Raw genomic sequence first — 22,261 nt, forward strand, 5'->3', positions numbered from 1 at the left:
GCTAAAGTACTAGAATAAAGAGGGTGAAATCAATGAACATATTTTAAGCTACAGTGCCCTCCAAGTTACTTAATCTTGAGGTCTCACAGGACCTTCAGTTTATGGAACTAGTCTTCAAAAAACCATGTTGGAAGGAAGGTAATGGACTATTGAAACTCAGGAGTTGAAACTCAAATATGGCAGGACTGTAGTTATTGTGTTGTGTTGTGAAGATTTTGTTGTTGGCATCCATCTGTCTCGAGAGATAATGAAGTTCACCTCTGGGGGTGAAGTCAAATGCTGCATCTGCAGCACCAAAGTGTTCTCCCCTGGGCACACGTGTGAGTAGTGGGTAGTGTGTATGGAAATAATGCAATGCGATATGGATGCAATGCAATGCGACCACAAGCAGCAGGTGGCTTGGAAGCAAAACATAATGGGAATGTTGGAACTGTTCCGTGGGAACAGAGGGAGGGTCTATTTTCAGTGCAAAGCACCGGAATTAGCTCTGAGTGTCTCATGACCTGTACAGGAAGTACAGGAGGTGGAGTTTCCTCTCTCTTCTGATGGACTTTGAGGAGAGCAGACGTGTTTTCTCTGTAATGCTGCAAAGACAGAAATAAAGGCATGTAAATACATTTCTGTCTCTCTCTTTCCCCTTACCTGGGAGGGGGGGAAGAGCGGTGTGTTCTTCTCATGTTGAGGAGGATCGCCGATCGCGACCTAGCCTGCATCTGCCGGGGAATGCAGACAGGGAGGTCACCAGGAGATCATGCCGGGTGCCTGGAGAGTGGGCAGTTTCTCCTGATAAGGCAGATTTCCTAACATATGGTAGCAGACGCCGGTGGTTTTGGATCCATGGAAAACTGCAAGAGAGGTTGATGGATCATACTTCATCCTCTGCACCAAGGGAAGGAAGCAACAGTCAACGTGCAGCTGGCAGCTACACAGACGGCTGGACACCGAGAGGAGGTGTTTGCTGAGCAACGGAGCCCTAAAGGTATGGAGTGTTTTTATGGCTGAAAGGGTGAACGCGTGAAGAAGAAAAATCTTCGGTTCACTGAGTGTCTGCGTTTGAGAGAAACCAGCACTGGGAGAGAAGCAGCCGCATACTTCGCATACCGAGATAAAGTTGATATGCACAGTTGCCAAGCAACGTCACGTCAGTGAAGTAGAAACTTACTGACAGGGGCTGGGACTGTGAGCCTGGGAAAGCGAAGTTTGTTTTGACTATATTTTGCTGTTGTGCAAGCACTTTGAAACAGCTTGCGGTTTGCCTGCCTGAGGAGGCAGAAAACAACCAAGAGAGACTCTTGGATTTTACGGGCTCGAGAGTGAGAGCTGAGGCTTGGATTCAAAATGGATGCCAAGAAGGGGGGAGGTTTACCTTACCCACCTCCCCTGACAAATGACAATTATTCATCATGGTCTGTAAAGATGAAAGCCATGCTGCAGAATCAGAGGATTTTGGGGTGATTGAGAACCCCATCCCTACGGCACCAACGCCAGGTTGGAATTCACAGAATGTGAGAGCCAGGACGGCTATAATTCTGTGTGTCTCGGATCACCAATTGGTGCATATTCAGGATTTGCAATATGCGCGTGAGATTTGGCAGACGCTGCGTAGAATACATCAGAGAGATGCTGGTTCTTCAGCATTGCTGCATTTTGAAAAGCTGACCAACCTAAGGCTTGCGCCTGATGGAGATGTGCAAGAGCATTTGACAGAGATGAAGTTCCTACGCCAGCAGATGGCGCAGCGCAATTTTCCTCTACAGGAAGAGATATTCTGCTTCATGTTTATAAACAGCCTGAATCGGACTTATAAGACGGTTGCAAGTCAGCTTGGTTCCCTACCTGCCGCCGATCTCACGGCAGAGAGAGTGTGCGCCGTCGTTCTGAATGAACGGGACCGACTTGCTGCTCTAGATGTCAAAGACAGGGGGAGAGAAGTTCGGAGTTCTGACTCTCCACTGCTGTTGCTAGTGAAGAGCAGGCTGTTGCTCTGAACGTTGTCCGATGTTTCAATTGTGGACAAACTGGGCATCTTCAGCGGAACTGTAAGAAGCCACGTCAACCAAAAGGAGCTAAAGGGAGCTCTGCAAAGCCTGAGGCGTCAGGCAAAAGTCGTAGCAAGTCCCAGGTGAAACCTGCAAAGGCTTTGATGTCGAAAGGAACCACGCCAGATGTTGAGAACACGTTTGTAATTGACACGGGTTGCACACAACACATGACGTCGCACAGAAGTCTGTTTTTGACGTTTAAGAAGCAAAGCTTCACTGTGAAATAGGCCAACGGTCAGGAGCTGGAAGCAACCGGGTTTGGAACTGTGTATCTTGAAAGTCTGAACTTGACTATAAACAATGTGTATTTGGTTCCTGATTTAAAGTTCAATCTGCTGAGTGTTTCGCAGATTACAAAGAAAGGACTAAAGTTGTCCTATGATGCTGAAAGCTGCAAGATCTTCAAAGATGGAGAGTTGTATCTTTCTGCCAGAGAGAAAGATGGACTGTATTTGTTGACTTTTGATCAAAGTGATTACATGAAATGTAATTCATCTGATTCTAACGTTATTTCTCTCGCAGGTGTGACCAAGAAGGTCCAGAACACAACAAGGGTCGACAGGGCTTTTCAGCGGGTGTATGCTGATGTGATTGGTCCTCTAGCACCATCTAGAGGCAATGCAAGATATTATCTTGTGTGTGTGGATCATTTCTCTAATTTTGTCTGGGTATATGTGTTAGAGAAACCACAAGAAGCCTTAGAAAGGTTTAAAGAGTTTTGTGACAAGGTTAAAAATATTCATGATGCTAACATTGATTGTCTTTTCACAGATGAAAAGCCAGTTTTTCTTTTACAGGATTTTCAGAATTTCCTGCATAAGAAAGGGATTAGGCACAGGGTTGCTGTTTCTGCAGAAGCATGGAACAGAGGTGTCTGTGTACAGGTGAACAAAGAGTTGCAAAATGGGATGAAGGCGCAATTGCTGAGTTCACATTTGCCACATGAATATTGGGCGGAGTCGATAATGTGTTATTGTCACACGTGGTTGAGAAAAGATTCAAAAGGTTTGGGATGTTCTCCTTTTGAAAAGCTGTTCCACAGAAAACCTTCTGTTGCCCATTTCAAGGTTTTCGGGTCTCATGTGAGAACAGAAGCTCCAGGTGGAGTAAAGAATGCCAGAGGCATTTTTGTGGGTTATGAAAAGGGTCTCTACAGAGTAATTTTGTCTGAGTCTGGTCAGGTGATTCTCACAAAATTTCTAGAGAGTGCTCCTGAACAGGAGAGAGTAATTGTTCACACATTTCCCACAGAAGACAATTCAGATGATGATGATGATTTTACTGATTACAGTGGTACTGAGAGTGACAGTAGTAGCTCAAGGAGCTCAGTTGACACAGTCATTGAGAGGAAATCTCACATAATAGCTAGACCTTCACAGGTGGAGGACGAACCACTGTTTACTATTGGAACTGGTTCTCCAAAGAGTCCGGAGACTGAACCAGTGAGCAGAGAGGATCAGCACCTCATACGTAGGTCTGAGAGAGTTACAAAGGGTGTACCACCCAAGAGGTATTCAAAAGAGTTTGCTAAATCAGCTGTAGCATGTGTTACTATTGTTGACAACTCAAGACAGGTTGAAGCTGTGTCTAAGTCAGAGACAAAGACACAACAGGGAGTTGCCAAGTGTAACACTACATTCCCTAGCCAAGGAAGTGCAGATGCAATCATTCCTTGGAAGACAGACAGCCAGAGAGGTACACTGGTGAAACCAGTGGCGGGGAGTTCCAAGGGTGGAACTGAAACAACAGGGGAGTGTTATGTGTATAACAACTGTTTGTTTTCTTCTCTGGAACACGCGATGCTCGCAATGCACATTGATTCATATGGGGGAGGATGTTACGATATGGATGCAATGCGACTGCGAGCACAGGTGGCTTGGAAGCAAAACATAATGGGAATGTTGGAACTGTTCCGTGGGAACAGAGGGAGGGTCTATTTTCAGTGCAAAGCACCGGAATTAGCTCTGAGTGTCTCATGACCTGTACAGGAAGTACAGGAGGTGGAGTTTCCTCTCTCTTCTAATGGACTTTGAGGAGAGCAGATGTGTTTTCTCTGTAATGCTGCAAAGACAGAAATAAAGGCATGTAAATACATTTCTGTCTCTCTCTATCCCCCTACCTGGGAGGGGGGGAAGAGCGGTGTGTTCTTCTCACGTTGAGGAGGATCGCAACCTAGCCTGCATCTGCCGGGGAATGCTGACAGGGAGGTCACCAGGAGATCATGCCGGGTGCCTGGAGAGTGGGCAGTTTCTCCTGATAAGGCAGATTTCCTAACAAAAAAGAATAACTGTCTCATGCGTTTTAGTCATGCGTAATCAGATATGTACACCAATTTCTTTCTTTATGAGGAATTAGTTTATAAATTTACTGGATAGATGATAGATAGATAGATAGATGATAGATAGATAGATAGATAGATAGATAGATAGATAGATATAGATAGAGATAGATAGATAGATAGATAGATAGATAGATAGATGGCATTCTCTCACCATTTATAGACTTGTAGAGAGAGTTTGGGATTCTATCACGGGTACTAAAATAAGAAAGCAAGCAACATTTTTACTCAGTTGTTGCAATTTCTTTATTGTGGGTTTTTTTTTGCAGCCATTCATTAATTAGTCTGACAAAAAATGCATACATACCCCTGCTCTTCAGCTAAAAGGCACACAGCTATTGTAACAGAAAATAATATATCATCTCTACGAAGCACTAAATACAATATTTTGTATGAGTGTTCAATATAGTCTGGAGCAGCTATTGTTAAGTACATATCACGCTTTGCTACTTGATGCTCAAAATGTGAGGTGGGATGTCTCTGTAGAAATGTGAGCAACAGATTCCTATTAAACATACACATATAAATACACACATGCGCACACATTTCACCATTTGGACATATCAATTCAATCAATTCAGTTCTGGATCTGGAATGAACTCCCAGCATACATCAAAACCTCCATTTTTTATGTCTACAGTACTTTCCTGTATTTAGAAGCAGATAGAAATTATAATAATGACTTCTTGTTTTAAAAACAAACCATGATTTTGCACAGAGCAGACTAAGAAAGAAGCACAACTATGTTTCAAACATTCAAGCTCTTACAGTGGCCAAATGAAAAAAGCAGTTCTATGTTCTTGTAGTTTACATATACATAATCTGCTTCCTTCTAATGCTCAGCAAGGTGTAAGTATTTGAGGAACTCCATGTGTTGCTGTCCCATTGCCACAAAAGAAGGATCTGGGAGAGAAAAGGCAGAAACCACCATGTCAATAAATCTCTCACTTCCAGTAAGTTTTTCTTGCCCCTCCTCAATATATTTCGCTGAATGTTGAAAAGAAGCAGAGATAGCCAAGTGTGAGCATAAGACTGGTAAGTTAAGGAATGTACATGATTTTCTCAACTGGAAAGTTGTGGTTTGTTCCAACAGAATTGTTAATCATTCAAGTAGTCTTTAAAGCAGGAATGGGGAGCTCTGACCTTGACTACTGAAGAATCTCAGTGGATGCTGTGACTGCAGGGACTGGTAACTTGTAATTTCTGCCTCCTGCATTGTTTTTGCTGCATTCACAGCACCAAAGTGACCTCTCTAGGGCACAAGCCAGGGCAGTTTGCATGGAGGTCCTGGGCTGCCCAGATTACGACACCTCCTGCCCCTGATGGTATAAATCATGAAATCAAAACATTCAGAATAGCCATACTTACTCATGCCCATCCTTTCCACGGACTAGGCGCACTCTTTCAGCTCCCAGTTTAGCCCAGAATGAAGTGAAGATCTTCTTATGCCAAATAAATTCAACTCTTGAAGCTTTTACAGGATTAATTTCGACACTGATGAGCTTTGAGTAGGTTTGCCCTTGGTTAAGGCTGCCACTGAAAATGGGCAAGCAATGAAAGTCATTAGAGAGCATCAGTATAACAGTTGTGCTTTGCAATTGTCAATTTAATAGTCAGGTAATCTGCAGAATTATTGTTGCTCATTCACATTTCGTGTCACTCACGTACATATATTTCAAGATGGATGAGCAGGTGAGGCTGAAAGCCTGACTTGTTAAAGATCACCCAATAAATCCATGACATTGTTGCACATTATTATTACATACCAACTTCTAAAAGAGGGCATCAAGGTGTTATAAAATCTGCTCTGATCTTTTACAGTGCTGTCCGTTCTCCATTGTAAGGACTGATTGATCATTTAATTGTTTTAGTTGTTTGTGTTATTTAGGCATCATATGATAAGTTTAAATTGAAACCGCTTCCTCTCTGATCTGACAACTTTCTGTTTTTGTTTAGGATTTCTTTTAAGAGAAGCAGGGGTGGCAAAAGACACATACAGAGAAAGAGAGAGGCACAGTCAAAAGAGTAAAAGTAGGTTCCATATTTAAGGTTAAAAATTGTTGGTGTCCATAGCAGCCCTATACATTCCTCAGAGCACCAGCAGGCTGTGGACTGTCATACCTGCAATTATTTAACTGTGACAGGCAGGGCCGTCTTATCCATAGGCAGTAGGGGTGTGGGGCACCCGAGCGCTGATCTCTCAGGGGTGCCAGGCCGAGAGTCTGGGGCCCAAGAGTAGAATCTGGGGAAGAGCCCGCCCGCCCGTCAGCCAGAGCACCGCAGCGGACTTTTCTGCTGCGGGCGGCTCTGCATCACGAGTTCAGGGGCAACTGAGCCAGTGAGATGCTGAGGCGGCCAGCTGGCTCTGCCCTCCTGCACGCCTGGGACTGGGCAACCTGGGGAGGGGCACTGGGCGGATCTTTGCACCCCGGCGCCGCATATGCTTAAGACAGCCCTGGTGACAGGGAACCGAAACTATGTGTACATTAACATCACAGCATATAAACAGAACAGCTGACTTGTGAAATATCTGCACACAACTTATAAACATGTTTAACGATGATTAATTGAATCATGTATGAGCAAAACTGCAAAACCTGCTATTTCACTATATCATAAAACATACCTCCCAATTTGGTATTCTTTTGTCTTTCCATCTTTCATTTGGAAAGCTATGTCCATTTCTCCCTTCACGCCTGACATTCCAGATAGCTTGACCGATATATTATATAGCCAGCCTACACAATAAATATATAATGAATCAAGATATGAAAGTAGGAAGAGCAAGAACTGCAAATAGAGAGGAAGAATTCTATGCATTTAGCATTCATGCCTGAGGCAAATGAAAAAGCAACCGTGGTTACTTTAATAGCCTTTAATTTAAGAAATTTGGGAAGAAGTGAGTTGAACAAGACTTTCATTACTTGAAGTTTGGATCCAGGCCACTGTTGCTGTGTTGGTTTGAAGCTTAGATTATTAAAATAAATTTAAAGGTGTATGATTTTAAATCCACTGCAGTGTGGGAAGAGCTTAATTTCTTTAATTGTTAAGAAGCTGGTGCTATATTTGGCCCAGTTACACCCCCCCTTGAATTTTGAAACTAGCAAAAAGAAAGGGAAAAAAGAAAAATGTGCAGTGCCCAAATGTGTGAAGTATTTCATTGCCTTTCCCCATGTATTTTGCCCATGAAAAATAGCATTTATTTGTACCTCGATCATCAACATTGCCCAATTAGACAATCCTAATTAGGAATGGGAATTTTATGTTTAAGAAATGAATCTCAATGAGGTCAGAGAGATATGCTTCCTGGTTATGCATAATTAGGATTGCAGCATGAAGGTGTGTGAATATTATCCATGCATATGTGATTGCTTCCTGTGCTTGTTGATATGTGATCTTTAATCATTTCACACATTGAAATGCTGTAGCTCAGTGACAGAACACATGCTTTGCATTCAGGAGATTCCAGGTTCTATCCATGGCATCTCCAGGTAGGATTTCTGTCTGAAACCCCGAAGAGCAACAGCTAGTTAGTGAAGACTGTACTGAGTTAGATGGACCAATGGTCTGACTCAGCATAAAGCAGCTTTCTATGTTTCTTATCAAAGGCTTCACACTTGGAGAGAGAGAGAAAATTGACCAGGAACTTTGTAATCTGTTCCTTGCAACTTCAAACACATTCTTGGGGCTTGTACAAGGTCACATGGGATAAGAAAATCCATAACAATCCTCCCTGCACTGTGTTGGCACTTGGAAATGATTCCATTTGAAAACGTGTTCATTTCTCTGCATGGAAAACAATGGGGAAGTCACAGCTATGTGTCCTGTTTTGATTCCCAAAACTGTGATCACTGCATGGACTGCTGAAAAGAGTCTTGTATATCAACAAATTTCACGGCAATGACACCCATGTGTATCTGTACTGAACTGACTTTAATTTGTGCACTTACTGGTAAATGGCTTCTTAGGTGCTGTATCTAAAAAGTACTTTGGGTTGTTATTCCTCAGTTTATTATGGAACCGATCAGCATAGTGGCCCATCATTGGACAGCCTTCTCTGGGGCATGGAAAGCAATTTCCCTAGGAGAAAATAATGCATTGGTCAAGAGAGCATTTGCTTTTTTCCATTCAAACATTTGTTATGGTGTCAGTTCAAGTATCCTTTGTTACTGTTCCGCCTCATTGTCTCAAACTATGATGGTATGAATTATTATTTTTGTTCTGCAATTTTCCCCATACTAACCTGGAGTACTCAATACCTGCAAAAATACTAACCCTGAGTATTCAAAAGCAAGTCTGGTTGAAGTCAATGGAACTTAATCCCTGGTAAACAAGGTTTGGAATGCAGCTGATTCATGGGATTGTAACCAACATACTTCTAACTTTCTTGTTCCATCAATACAAGGTTTTCTGCTTACACAATGGATCATTCTCCCCTCTCCTCCACCTGCACACTCCCTAAATCTGTTCTAGTGGTTCCCAGAACTCTCCAGGGCAGATCTGGGGAGGGCTTGGGGCATGCCTGAGGAAGAGGGAGGGGGAAGTCCTGTTGTGCAAGCAGAAATCCTTGCACTGATGGGATGCGGTAGTTGAATTGCCCTTAATTTCTACAGTGAGAGGTCTTGGTATTCATAGAATCATAGAGTTGGAAGAGACCACAAGGCCATCGAGTCCAACCCCCTGCCAAGCAGGAAACACCATCAGAGCACTCCTGACATATGGTTGTCAAGCCTCTGCTTAAAGACCTCCAAAGGAGGAGACTCCACCACACTCCTTGGCAGCAAATTCCACTGTCGAACAGCTCTTACTGTCTGGAAGTTCTTCCTAATGTTTAGGTGGAATCTTCTTTCTTGTGGTTTGGATCCATTGCTCCGTGTCTGCTTCTCTGGAGCCGCAGAAAACAACCTTTCTCCCTCCTCTATGTGACATCCTTTTATATTCAAGGCTGCCTGATACTCACATTCTGCTCTGAAAGTCTTTGTGCCTAACCCTTGATGTGTACGGAGTCTGTGCAGGTTTATGTTTAATATTACCTAAAATGTTGGATATTTTAAATGCATTGTATTCAAGTTACTGTAAAGAATGTTTAAGCAAATGGCCAGTATTTTTCCATGGAACTGGTGTTTTTTCCACTCAAGGTGAGGCAGCTTGAGGTTGTGACTGAATCACAAGGTTTGGATACTGTTACAAATGTTTATATATGCTAATGAAATTGCTTGTGTGTGCAAAAACTATGCGTAGTCTCTCTCTCTGGGCGTTGGCTCAGCATGTAGCAGGAAGGAGAAAGAGAGACAGAGTGTTTTGTATTCCTAACTGGAAAAGCTACATATTAGTAAAATATGTTCTCAAGTCTCACATTGGGCTCAGTCTGTGAGAAATAAGTTTTGTAAGATTAACATTTGAAACTTGAGTTCTGCTAGTAAAGCTTTGAAAATGCAATTCTTCTATGGAATAAAATTTAGATGCAGAATATTTATCAATTTCATAGATCTGTAGTATATGCTTGGTCCTGCCCTAGTTGCAGAGTGGGGGTGAAGGGCCCCTCACTGGCACTGTGCCAAGTCCTGTGTCCCTTGCCAAGTCTGGTATTGGCCCTGCTATTCTGATATAATCTAATCAAACTAGACCACCATGCTTACCTCTTGGAAAGATTCATATGATTCACATGGGTAAGCAACAAATCCTCCAGGAAAGAGAATGCTGTACCTATAGTACTCATGGCTTCTTGAGTGGTGACAGTTTCCAACACCCTGCATTTCTGCCAAAAAAAAAAAAAAGCTGCAGTGAAGAGCTTTACAACCCCATCCAACATCACTCATGGTACAACAAACACCAACATACATCCATAATTGTCCTGAATTGCATAACATTTAAGTGTGGTGGATGGTCTTTGTGCTCTATCTATCAAATCTTGTCTACTAAATTCAAGGCTCTATGTAAGAATAGCACCTGCATATTTTGCATGCTGCAGCACCATCCTAGAGCTCAGGATACAGAGTTGTTTCCTATAAACCACAGAGTATGGCAGAGATAGCACAAGTAAAGTAAATTACAAATATACATTAGAAGCCACACATGGAATGGAGCAAGTTGCCCCCTTTCTGGTTTCAGCTTGCTATATAAGCAGACTCTGCATGCATATGCTATAAACCAGGGCTCATGGTACCCACAAACACCTTCATTGGTTCCTTTGTCTTGGACTCTGACCTTTCTTTCTTTCTTTCTTTCTTTCTTTCTTTCTTTCTAATCTCTAGCCCTCCTAGAAAAAAGTTGTGGTGCAAAATGTGCAAGTACTTTCTAAGCGATTTCTGTGAAATCAGAATGTGCGTGATGTGACCACCTCCCTGGTGTTGTTGTTACCTCTGTGTGTAATCATTATTATGTGATCTCCACAGTTAGAACCAGTAGGACATAGCTGACTTCCCAAGGTAAACATAAAGTTGTCAGGATGGTTGTCTCTCTAATTTTATGATATGGCACTCTCCCCATAGCAGCCATACTTGTGACTGGTGTCCCCAGCACACTTTCAAAACTTGAACTATTCCCACTGGTCCAAAAAGTTTGACAACCCCTGCTATAAACAATGCAGACAGGCTTACCTGTATCAAAGCCCTCAAAGTCAGTTTCAACTAGTGTTGTATTCTTATCATCACATCCCGGCATAACCCTTCCACCATTGGGGTAAAAGTCAAGATCACCAGTGGCATTGAACATACCAAATCCTGAAACAGATTCATAGGGCAATAAATGGTTTGGTCCATGCTTCTACTTTCAGCACAAAATTCATGTGTGTTTGGCAGTTACCTATCGGAAACTTTCCAGCATTGGTATGTATGACATCCACAAATTGAGCATCAGAAGGATCCAGCCTGACCATATCAGGGAAACCTTCAAAACCTATCCCAGCTGGATCCAAGCCTAAATAAACATAAAATAATCCAGTTAGGAATTAGAAAACCTGTTTTGTTTTTTTCTGGGTCCAAGAATACAACCCCCAAATCCCTGACCATTAGTCCAACAACATTTGAGATCCCAAGCTTGGGAGACACTTCTGCATCCTGATTAGGAATGGTAATGAAGGAGATTTTTCTATCTCCCTTTTGTTAAAGCTCATATTTGCTGTGTGCCAAGACTTCGTGACCCACACTTCCCTAGTGGTTAATAAACACATGGACATAAGTATTTAGGTTTATGGGCTCAAATAGGCCACAACTTTATTGGTTACAGATGTGAGTGGTTAGGTTTAGGCATTGGGTATAGCCAGACTATATCTCCAATCCTGCCCATCTGCAGGGAATCCATCTAAGGGTAAACCACCAATAGGGGGAGCCCTATGACTTACATCAAATATGGACACACTGAGGGGTCCCCATTGGGGTCATGGCATGGCCCTAGCCTACGTCCAGGCATCGGAAAGAATCCACACACCCCGATACCCTTAATGAGGAGGGGCAGGTGGAGGCTACAACCTCCCCTCCATCCAAACAAAGGCTTACCCAATGCCTAAGCTCACAAAGTTGTAACGATTGCTACAAGGTAGGCGAAAACCAAATGGCTGGTGCCAATTTGCAAAGTGGAAAAAAATTCCTACCCAGTCCCAACAGTATTGCAGACGACATTTGTCCACAGCGAGGTTGTGTCATTGCAAAGCATAAAAAAGAGGGTGGGTGTGTAGGAGATTTGGCAAAGGGCGATAGAGAGGCCCCTGGCTGCACTGTGGTTTATGTTTCCCATGGCCACGCCCCTATCAGTGCTGATTGGACAGCAGGGCCACCCCTGGGTGTGGCCCCACCCAGTGCCCATGACGTGGTTGGGATGGCACAAGGGGGGTGTCAATCTCTGCCCCCCGCCAGATCACTGCAGCAGCCTGGATGCCTGGCTGCAACACCACCCACTGGAAAAGGTGAGCGGACATATTAGCATTGCTCTTCAGCAATCCATATATGAACCCTCACCAACTCCTCCTAGTTGAAAAAAAAAACCAGATTGTTTTAAGTGGAGATTAAGAAAATTCTGTATTCGAATATGAAAGGATAGAAATTGAGAATACATGAAAGGAGACTAGCTCGGTGGAACAGTATCATTTAATTTTAAGTTAACATAGAGAAAGGATATATTAATAATAAATTATTAATAACAGTTGTTTATAGAAAGGTAAGGAATAGTTTAATTAATCGAAAATTAATTAAATTAGTTCTTGAAGGATGGCAGTGTTTAATGACATATTATTATAATGAGAAGGTTGGGGTAGGTTAGCTAAGGATTTCTGATTGATTTCAAATGATGACTATGGATTGTAATTGCTATGGGAAAGTTGTTCTAATCCTTTGATTGGTTGTTTGTAATCACAGGCTAGCATAGAAGTGTATAAGAGTTCATGCTCCTGTATGTCACTTCATAGTCTCTTTATTTTTTGGGCTGTCCCTGTGAACATTTTTATTTCAATGAAGGCCTATATTTTTACATGCAGCCTGCACCCTTTTCTTTGGGTTTCTGGAAGTGCTACATCCGGTCTAGGAACCCCTTTTAAATTTCTTCAACAGTAACATCTACACCAGGCCTTTATGCTGACACAGTAAATAAGGCTCAAAATGATGGTCTGCTATCACATGAAACTATAGAAACCTCCTTGCCCACCCAGTATCTTTTGTCCTAAAAATTAGGATAAAGCACATCTACTCCCTGTTGCAAGCTCCTTTCTTTTCACTCCCACCTTCTTTTGACAATCTTCTACATGGCTGGAATGTGGTGAGAAAGATGAAATGCAGAATGTATGACATCTTTTTCAGTCAGCTATACTGATATGATGTAAAGCTTTGCCTTGCAATTGTGTTACTGTGCATTTTTATCAATGGTCCTTATACTTTCAGCATTTCCTAGTGATGTTGCAGCTGAACGAGCTTGGTAAGCATCTGGTTTGCCTTTATCAATCAGATGAGATCCCACATTTTCCCACTGAATATCTTTCACCAATCAAGCTTTCTCATGTGGCATTCACACCATCCATTTAAAGCACATCTCTCGTCCCCCAAACAGAATCCTGGGATTTGTAGTTTGCTATGGGTGCTTGGAACTGTAGCTCTGTGGGATTAAAATACAGTTCCTAGGATTCTTTGGGGAAAATGTGCTTTAAATGTATGGTGCATACACAACACAGATTAAAATGCAATTTCATAGGAATTCATACCAGTTATTCTGCCAATGCCTGAAAATTGTCTGACAATGCGTCGAAGTCGTCTTCCTACTTCTCCAGCAGTGTGAGCACCAAGACTATGACCAATGAGGTGGATCTTGGATGGACAATAGTGATACACTTCCTAGTGATTCAAGAATGGGGGTGGGGAATATATAAGCTCAAATGATTAGTAAAGGAGACATCATTCTTACATTATGCAGCAGAGAGTTTTGCACAAGCGCTGTAATGCAATTGACATGGACTCAGGGCTTATATTCACACTGGCTGCATTGAGTGAACTAGATAAGTTAAGGATTCTTCGGCAGGGGCAGCAGAAGCAAGGTGGGGGGCACTTCCTGTTTTTCCTCAAGCAGTGAAACGAGACATACCGCCCTTGCTTCAAAAGATGAATAAAACTGTACAGCATGTGCAACTTGTTGGCAGAATGTGAAAAAATGAATGCAAAAATTACATAAAAGGGTATAAAGTGGGAACGGAATGAAATCTAGGACACTGCATACAAAGTTGGTATCCATTTATAGCATGCAGTAATACCTCATCTCAAGTACATTTGACTTGCACAATTTCGGCTATACACAGTTGAAGGTGGACTGGTAGGGTTGTTCTCTTGAGACTCCATGCAACAATTCGACTTCCTGCAAGATCTTGCAAAAGTATCCCTAACACTTCTAGAGTCAGCACAGTGAGCAGGCCTTCCCCAAGAGACAAAGCCAAGAGCTTCAAAGCACTTTTCTCAGTGGGTAACTCCAAGCGGTCCTTGTGTGAAAAGAGCTCTGAAGCTCTTAGCCTTGCTTGTGGGGCAATGCCCACTTAGCGCACTGGCTGTGGGAATGCTGAGGGTCCTCTCTTTCCCTCCCCCCTTATAGAAGGCAGGCTGACTAGTTGTGGGGTGGATCCAAGGGTTTGGCAAGATGCAATTTCCACATCTATGCATAATCCCTGGAACTGAACTCTTACGTAAGATAAGGTACACCTGCATTTGACCTGGCTGAATTCATATTGGGGAAGTTGGTGCTACTATAACAAAATAGATTTGGGATTTTATTTGAATATACTTGGGTCTGCTATCTGCTTAGAATCTTCTTGCATGTATAATGTTTCTATTACATGCATATTTTTTTCTGTACCTATAGAGAAAAACATAAAATATATTTTTAAAAAAGAGCTGATTTGGTAGGATATGGTATCTGGCTCTGAAAGTAACATCATACTTACCGCTAAAGTGTTGATAAAATAAGCTGTTACAGCCCCTAAAACACGAATGTTGCTTGCGGCTGTGAAGTAGGTACATTTGGCACCATCTTCCCAATCTACAGTAATGCAGTTTATGTTCTCCACCTTCACCAGCAGCTGCATCACAGGTATGTTTCAGAAAAAGTAATATGTTAGAGGTTGCTAATGCAATCAGAAACACTGGAGGTTCTTTCAAATGTACTTGATCACCAGTTTCAAAGGATCCAAAAACTAGGTAGTCCAATCTCATACCCAGAAGCAGGGCTAGCCTTCTGCCCACCTTCCACAGTTCAGCCTACACCATCCAGGTCACAGTGCACAACAGGTAGACAGCAACTGTACAGTAAGGTGTGATTTTAGAGCAAGACACCAAAGACTCTTGCAAACCAATGCATCCCCCGAGTTTGAAGAAGGCAAAATGACCTACTGATTCCCATTGTTATTATTGTGAGCCCGTGTGTTTGCATAATGTTCACCTGTTCCCCATGTCCTAGATTCTGTAACTGAAGAAGGAAACTAGTCAAGATAAATCTCATACCAAGCACATCTCCACAACCCAGCCATATTTTCCAGTACTGGTAAATCCATGGATAACAAAGCGAGTTTTCCTCAATGGAGAGAAATAAGAATTTTGAACAGTTGATTTTTCGGTGTATAACAGTTTCTGTTGGGAATTAAAAATATAAAATTAATTTATTTTAAGGATCTTCAAAGCAAAGAATGTTTTCTCACTTATTCTCAGGTACCAACATCCTCATAAAGTTCTACTGGCTAGAATTGTGCTTGATTTTTCAACTGTTGGCACTAGTGTCTTGTGAAAAGATCCTAGAATCTGAGGTTTTCCAAATCCTCAAGTGACTCATATGCTCCTTGGCAATACAGATTTCAATGCTAGCTCATCTCTAGCCTGCTTTACAAGCGTATATATCTCAATTCCTATACAGTGGTACCTCGGGTTACAGACGCTTCAGGTTACATACGCTTCAGGTTACAGACTCCACTAACCCAGAAATAGTACCTCGGGTTAAGAACTTTGCTTCAGGATGAAAACAGAAATTGTGCGGCGGTGGTGCAGCAGGAGTGGGAGGCCCCATTAGCTAAAGTGGTACCTCAGGTTAAGAACAGTTTCAGGTTAAAAACGGACCTCCAGAACGAATTAAGTTCTTAACCCAAGCTACCACTGTAATGAATTAGTTATCCATCAGGATGAGTGAATATGTCTATATCAGTTTCTCTCAGTTTCTCATTTTCCCAATTTTCAGCTCTCCATATTTCCACATTTGCAAGCTATTTTTTTAATATAAAAAAGTTATCATGAAACTTCTTCAGCATTTTACTGCCAATTTCTCCCAGTAGGCACATTTTTGTATGCAATTTGCCCAAAGTACATATTTTTCCAAAGCATTTTCTTCTGTTATGATGCATTTTCTATGTTATTTTCAGTAATATATGCAATTATGTGCACACTTTACATGAGTAGATGCACTTCTGTGCACATTCTTGGCTGGAGAACTGCATTGCAAAATTCAGAGGAGTGTGAATTTCAAAGCTCGGCTGCATTTCAGTTTGTGATTTGTTTTGGAAAGCGTGACAAGTGAGTTAGCTTTCAAATGAGAACTGAACTGACTTTCTCTCCCATCCCTCATTAGCAATTATATACCACAGTCATAGGCAAACTCAGCCCTCCAGATGTTTTGGTACTACAACTCCCATAATCCCTAGCTAACAGGACCAGTGGTCAGTGATGATGGGAATTGTAGTCCCAAAACATCTGGAGGGCCGAGTTTGCCTATGCCTGAGATACCATTTTCAATGTGGAAAGAGCTTCATAGTTTCTGTCATTCACAGGCATGGCAACCCTGTCAGATGGTTGCTGTTATACAAATGGTGAGAAAAGGAGGCTGAGAACCTCTGTCTTAGCAAATGCCATTGTCTGATTAGACAGGATCAAGCCTAGCACATACAGGCATACACAGATATTGCCAACAGTTCTTAAATAAACAATTAAAAAAGGTTGTCTCACCTGTGAAAGATTCCCAGTCTCTCTAGTGAAAAGCAAAAAAGATATATTCATGCTTTCCGGAGATGCTGGTAAGCCAAACAACTTTCTCCCAGGTATTCCTGACCAAGGGGGCTTATCAGAAAAGCAACCTAGATCTTTATAGCAGACTTCATTGGCTAGAGAGCATGCAAGGCAAATTGTTAAGTACATGGCATTCACCAGACATAGCATCACCTATAGCATCACCTATTACAAATGTCTCATATTATTATAGTGAGTTTGATCTACACTTACAAGTAAATGTGGTTAGGACTACTGTCTAAATTTTAGTGGTATAAATTAGCCTCATGTATCCAACATGCTTAGCTCTAGTTAATGCAAGAAGGGGTTAAGACCATAGATCAAGCTATTCTGCTAGACTTAACTAGGTCACGCACGCTTAATTTGGAACGAAGGAAGTCAAGTTTCTCTATTCACTCCCTTCCACCATGTGAATCTGACCAGAGAGATGTCTGGGCTAATCACTCCAAGCCCAGACCACATGTTTAGAACCATTTTACCACCAATTTTGAAGCTAAGCTTTACTGCCTCTCTTCTCTTGCTGCTGGATGGAAAAGCACATGAATCTGACCTTTGAAAGTGTTTGTAAGTAAAAAACATTTTTAAACTTTCCAATCTGCATGGTCTTTTCTGTGCTAAAAGGGAATACAGGGGGAACCTTGTAAGTAACTTAAAAAGGGATATTTTAAAAGTCTAGTTGCCTACATCCCCATGCTTTACTTTGCTGGAAGTTTTGTGATTTTAAATCTCTGCTGTAGCTCCCTTACTAGACAGGAATTCAGGAAATTCTTCTTTTATTAACCAAAGCCAATCATAATCAACAGTTTTATGCACTGAGTTTCTTGTGCGCCACTTAAAGACAATTGTAATTAAGCAATATAGAAACTGTTGAATTGAAATAAATTATAAAGAAGTTAACCATATCTTAATTCCCATTAAAATCAATGGGATAGGCTAGACATTACTTAAGTATAGTCTGCGTTTGACCCATTGCTCTTGTAAGAATGCATATGTTTAAATGTGTGTCCACAGATCATTTTAAGGATGTCTCTGGTTGGATGCTGTAAATGTGTACATGCATAGGTTCTATGCAGAAGCCTAATAAATGTGTAGAGGTTGACAATAAAAGCCTATTCTTCCTCCATATGTTTACTATCCTGGAATAAAGGTTGTCCACACAGAACTGTAACAAAAGAGCCTGGTTGTCACTAAATTTCAGTCAAACATCTCGGAGGTATTGCCTCCAGTCCATCTAGTTCACTACACTGACTGGCAGCGGCTCTCTAGGTTTTCAGGAAGGGACTCTTTTCCAGTCCTGCTTTAGCAATTTAGTGGATTGAATCTGGAAACTTCCACATGAAAAGCAGACGTTCTACCACTGAGCTGTGGCGCATCCCCTAAATGTCACATTGCCATGCCACAAATTGCAAAGTGAGTTTCTAGAAAGTTTCAGTCTTTGGTTCTCTGCCAGTCAAAAGGATGTTGATGCCATTTGGTGGCAAACTGGGAGAGGCTTTGGCTTAGTTTGTCTAATCATGAAATTGTTCTCTTGAAATACATAATGTGTAAAGTATTGCCTCACCTTCTGCTGTGCCAAGGAGGAGGAAAGCACCAATCCAAACTACAGGAATCTGCAATAAATTTAAATATACATGTTATGCAATGTTAAACATATATGTTATGCAATAGATGTTATGCATCTATGCAATGGCAGTTTTAGTATTCCAGAACCACTCATTTGCTGAAACAAGTTGCTTAACAGTGCAGCCAATATCAGCACAGTACAAGGTCCCCTTCCCCCATGACCTTATAGCCTTCCCAGCTAGACATGAAATACTGTGGGTGCTGTTTATTCTCTTCTCTGTAGCAAACATAACAGGGATGCATTGGGCCTTAGATATGTGACACACAAAAACAAAACTTGCCTCGATGGGAGACTCAAGCTTTTAAGGCGGAAACTGTAAGTCCCTAAGGTGGAGAGTGAGTTTTTAATAATACCAAGAATACTTAGCAGGACAAAAACACTGTTGGACTGTTTGCATCATGTGGCAATTACTGGACAAGATGGTGAATGAAAATGGACCAGAAAAGATGAGGTTAAAGAAGACACATACCCTTTGGAGAATAATATTGATAAAGGGCTGCCAGAAGAGGAGAGTGGAACACTAAAGCTAGAGGCAATAGATGGTGAAATGGAGAGGACCTTCACACAGGTGCCTAGAGGAGTGAACCAATCAAGGGGTGGAGTTACGATGTTAGAGGAGTGCAATGAAACCATGGATGGAGAGATTAAGAAATATTCTGAGCTGGTAGAGAAAGAGCTGAGAGAGAAAAGCTACCAAGCCTCTGGCAACATTCCTGAAAAAAGAATGAAAGAAGCGGAAATGGAAGGAGTTAAAAAAACAAAAACAGTCTAGCTGTGGATCACTGTTTTATCTATAGATCACTGTTTTAATAAAAGACCACAGCAGAGAGACTTCTGTGTGACTAAAGATGAAGGATATATTATTTTTCAACATGGAGGAATGGCTCTTGAAGTTTTTGGAGGTATAGTTGTTATGCTGGACTGGGGAAGCCTTTTTGACACTTATCAATAATAATAATTGGAGAAGCCCTTTAAGACTTTTTGTTTGAAAGGGGAAATGAACAAACTTGAGATGTCTGGATCTGGAGATTGGGAAAATATCACCTAGCAGAACGAGGAACAGCTGCATTTCATTCTGGAATGAATACTTTGAATAACCTTTATATGTATATAACTGACAGAGAATTGGAAGCCCTTTTTATTTCTCCCTCTTTCCCTTTTTCTTCTTTAAGAAGAATCGTTCTGCCCGGACACTGAGGCCCAGCACCGAGGGCCTTCTGGCGGTTCCTTCGCTGTGAGAACCCAAGTTACAGGGAACCAGGCAGAGGGCCTTCTTGGTAATGGCATCCGCCCTGTGAAACGTCCCCCCACCAGATGTCAAAGAGAGAAATAACTATCAAACTTTTAGAAGACATCTGAAGGCAACCCTGTTAAGGGAAGCTTTTAATGTTTAATAGGTTATTGTATTTTAGTGTTTTGTTGGAAGCCACCCAGAGTGGCTGGGGAAACCCAGCCAGATGGGTGGGGTATAAAATTATTATTATTACTATCTTTTATTATTTTTATCTTCCTGCTTCTTTTTCTTCTTTTTTCCTTGTTTTGGTGTCCTCTACTCTGGGTCAATGAGGGGATTGTACACACATGAAGGCAAAGAACCATGTGTGAGAGGCAGGGAAGGGAAGATATCTCATACTGGGAAGCTGGAAGAAGAAAGGGAAGCTCCCAGGTGAGAACTGGGAGAGTTCTGAGTGGGATAAGAGTTAAGATTCACCTGTGAGAAGCGAGGACTTTTTATTTTCTTTGCTCTTTACTGTTTTATATTTAATTTATTTTTTATTGTATTGTATGATGGAAAGGAACCCTCCTCTTGTGTTGCAAAAGTCTTTGGGCTTGTAAAACCCAGCAAAGCACTTGTAAACCAAGGCAGGCAGTAGTATCAAATACTGTACATGAAATACCTAATCCTCATTCCTGGCCTCCTACACTATGGCAGTGCTTCTTGGAATTGAACCAAGATAGCAATTAAGAAGCATAGTATGAGGTGGGTGTGAGAATCATACTGCAAAATATTTGCTATGAATCAGAAGGCACATGAATGTGGAGATGTCATTAGTTCACCACCACAGAGCCTTAGTCTTCCACATAGTCTTCCACATAACCTTCAAATGCTAGGAATTCTGGCATTTCCTTTTGGATCAGTTTACAGCAGTAAGCTGCTGTCATACCTCGTGTTGCGTTAGGTTCATGTTGCGTCTTTTCCGCTTGTGAACGCGGCAAACCCAGGAGTGTATACTTCCAGGTTTCACCATGTGTGCGCGCTTAGAAGCGTTCTGCACGCTTTGCGCATGTGCAGAAGTGTTCTATTGTGCCGCGCACTTAGAAGCGCTGCTCTAGTTACGGACTTTTCAGGGTGCAAATGGCACCCCGGAACAGAATGAGTCCATAAATAGAGGTACCACTGTATTTATTAAAATATCATTGGTTGTCTTTCTATATTAAGACTGGATAATAAATCCTAGTTTCCCTGTTGCATTTCCATTCTTTTACAGAAAATAGTATTTTCCACATCAAATAAGTTACCCTGAACATCAGTATGTATGATGATTCACTTACCATTCTAAAGCCTGAAGTTCAAAAATGCTGTGAAATCCCCTTTCAGATGGTTCTCTCCTGCTACTGTGCTATCTCTCCCTCCTGTGCACATAAGAATCACAGAGAGAGAGAACTGACAAATAATATTCTTCCGGAAATGATATTCCTGGAGAAGATCCAAGTTGGTAGGAGTGTATTTTCCCTCTATGGATGCTAATCATGCAGTTTTATATGCATGAAACAGCCAGGCAGCTTGTAATATTTGGGCTTCTGCTATTCCTTCCTGCTTGCTTCATCCTCCTGCCTCTGTCATCTTTGACTCATTGTTTGTGGACCGACTCCCTCTGAAGTTTCACCATTTACTTCAACAACAGACATAGGAGGAGCTAATATTTTGTATGTTACTTCCTGAAGTCACATGGGTATTTAAATTGATGAAAGAGACTGTGGGGACGAGAAATGTGGAGCTACCTAACTCTTCATCATCTATGAGTAAAGAGTTATCCAGTTAGGACCCAGGGCCTGTGCTAATGTTGTAACTTTAATGGGGAAGGGCTATAGCTCAGTGGTATGAGCATCTGCTTTGCATGCAGAAGAAACAGGTTCAATCCCCAGCCTCTCCAGATAAGGCCTGTCTGAAATCGTGGATAGCCACTGCTACGCAGTGTAGACCATCCTGGGTTGGGTGGGCCAACAGTTTGACAGTATAAGACTGTCCTGCTAGCACTCCAATTGGAGAACAGGCTTTACCAAATGTGTCATGGACTTTGAAGATTAACAAGCTCAGGGAGAAAAGGAGAAATGAGCTAATAGGAAGGCACATTTGGCAGACCCTCACAATGATCAACTCTGCCCAGAAACCTATGTCCTCACTGTGGAAGGACATGTAGATCCAAAACTGGCCTCCACAGTCACTTACTGACTCACTGTTAAGACTGTTTTCATGGAAGACAATCTTACTCTGCTACAAGCGATCACCAAAGAAGATAAGACAGCTTTCTATGTTTCCAGATGTGGTTGCATAATTTCCTAGTCCTTTAAAAATAATTTCGGCTGTGAATAGCCCTTGCAGAGAAAATAACTCATGGTGTAGCAATACTGAAGGGGGAAAAGAAACCAGATGCTTTCTCTGTGAGTTGGTGGCCATTTATTACATACTGTATGTTAATACTTCCAAAATGGAGAATATTGTGCCTGCTGCATCAGTACAGCT

At 41.8% G+C, this 22,261-nt stretch overlaps 1 protein-coding gene and 1 long non-coding RNA gene across 2 annotated transcripts; one reads left to right on the forward strand and one right to left on the reverse strand.

Annotated features, from left to right (window-relative positions):
• Window positions 1–4,601: 4,601 nt before the first annotated feature.
• LOC310845808 (pancreatic lipase-related protein 2-like) lies at window positions 4,602–21,453 on the reverse strand. Its single transcript, XM_083741527.1, has 13 exons — window positions 21,070–21,453; window positions 18,454–18,502; window positions 16,833–16,987; window positions 15,348–15,473; window positions 14,792–14,926; window positions 13,568–13,697; window positions 11,185–11,298; window positions 10,980–11,102; window positions 10,020–10,138; window positions 8,331–8,460; window positions 7,007–7,118; window positions 5,749–5,916; window positions 4,602–5,283 (listed from the first exon to the last, which is right to left on the reverse strand). Exons 1-13 carry the CDS (start codon window positions 21,070–21,072, stop codon window positions 5,220–5,222), a joined length of 1,428 nt encoding a protein of 475 aa, XP_083597653.1. The 5' UTR covers window positions 21,073–21,453; the 3' UTR covers window positions 4,602–5,219.
• On the forward strand, window positions 5,932–8,323 carry LOC310845831. The gene is made up of 3 exons (XR_014564986.1): window positions 5,932–6,268; window positions 6,337–6,411; window positions 7,989–8,323. It is a non-coding gene; the product is annotated as an uncharacterized lncRNA (long non-coding RNA).
• Window positions 21,454–22,261: the final 808 nt, after the last annotated feature.

Source organism: Podarcis gaigeae (genome assembly GCF_964106915.1).
Source record: "Podarcis gaigeae genome assembly, chromosome: 5".
Taxonomy (NCBI): domain Eukaryota; kingdom Metazoa; phylum Chordata; class Lepidosauria; order Squamata; family Lacertidae; genus Podarcis; species Podarcis gaigeae.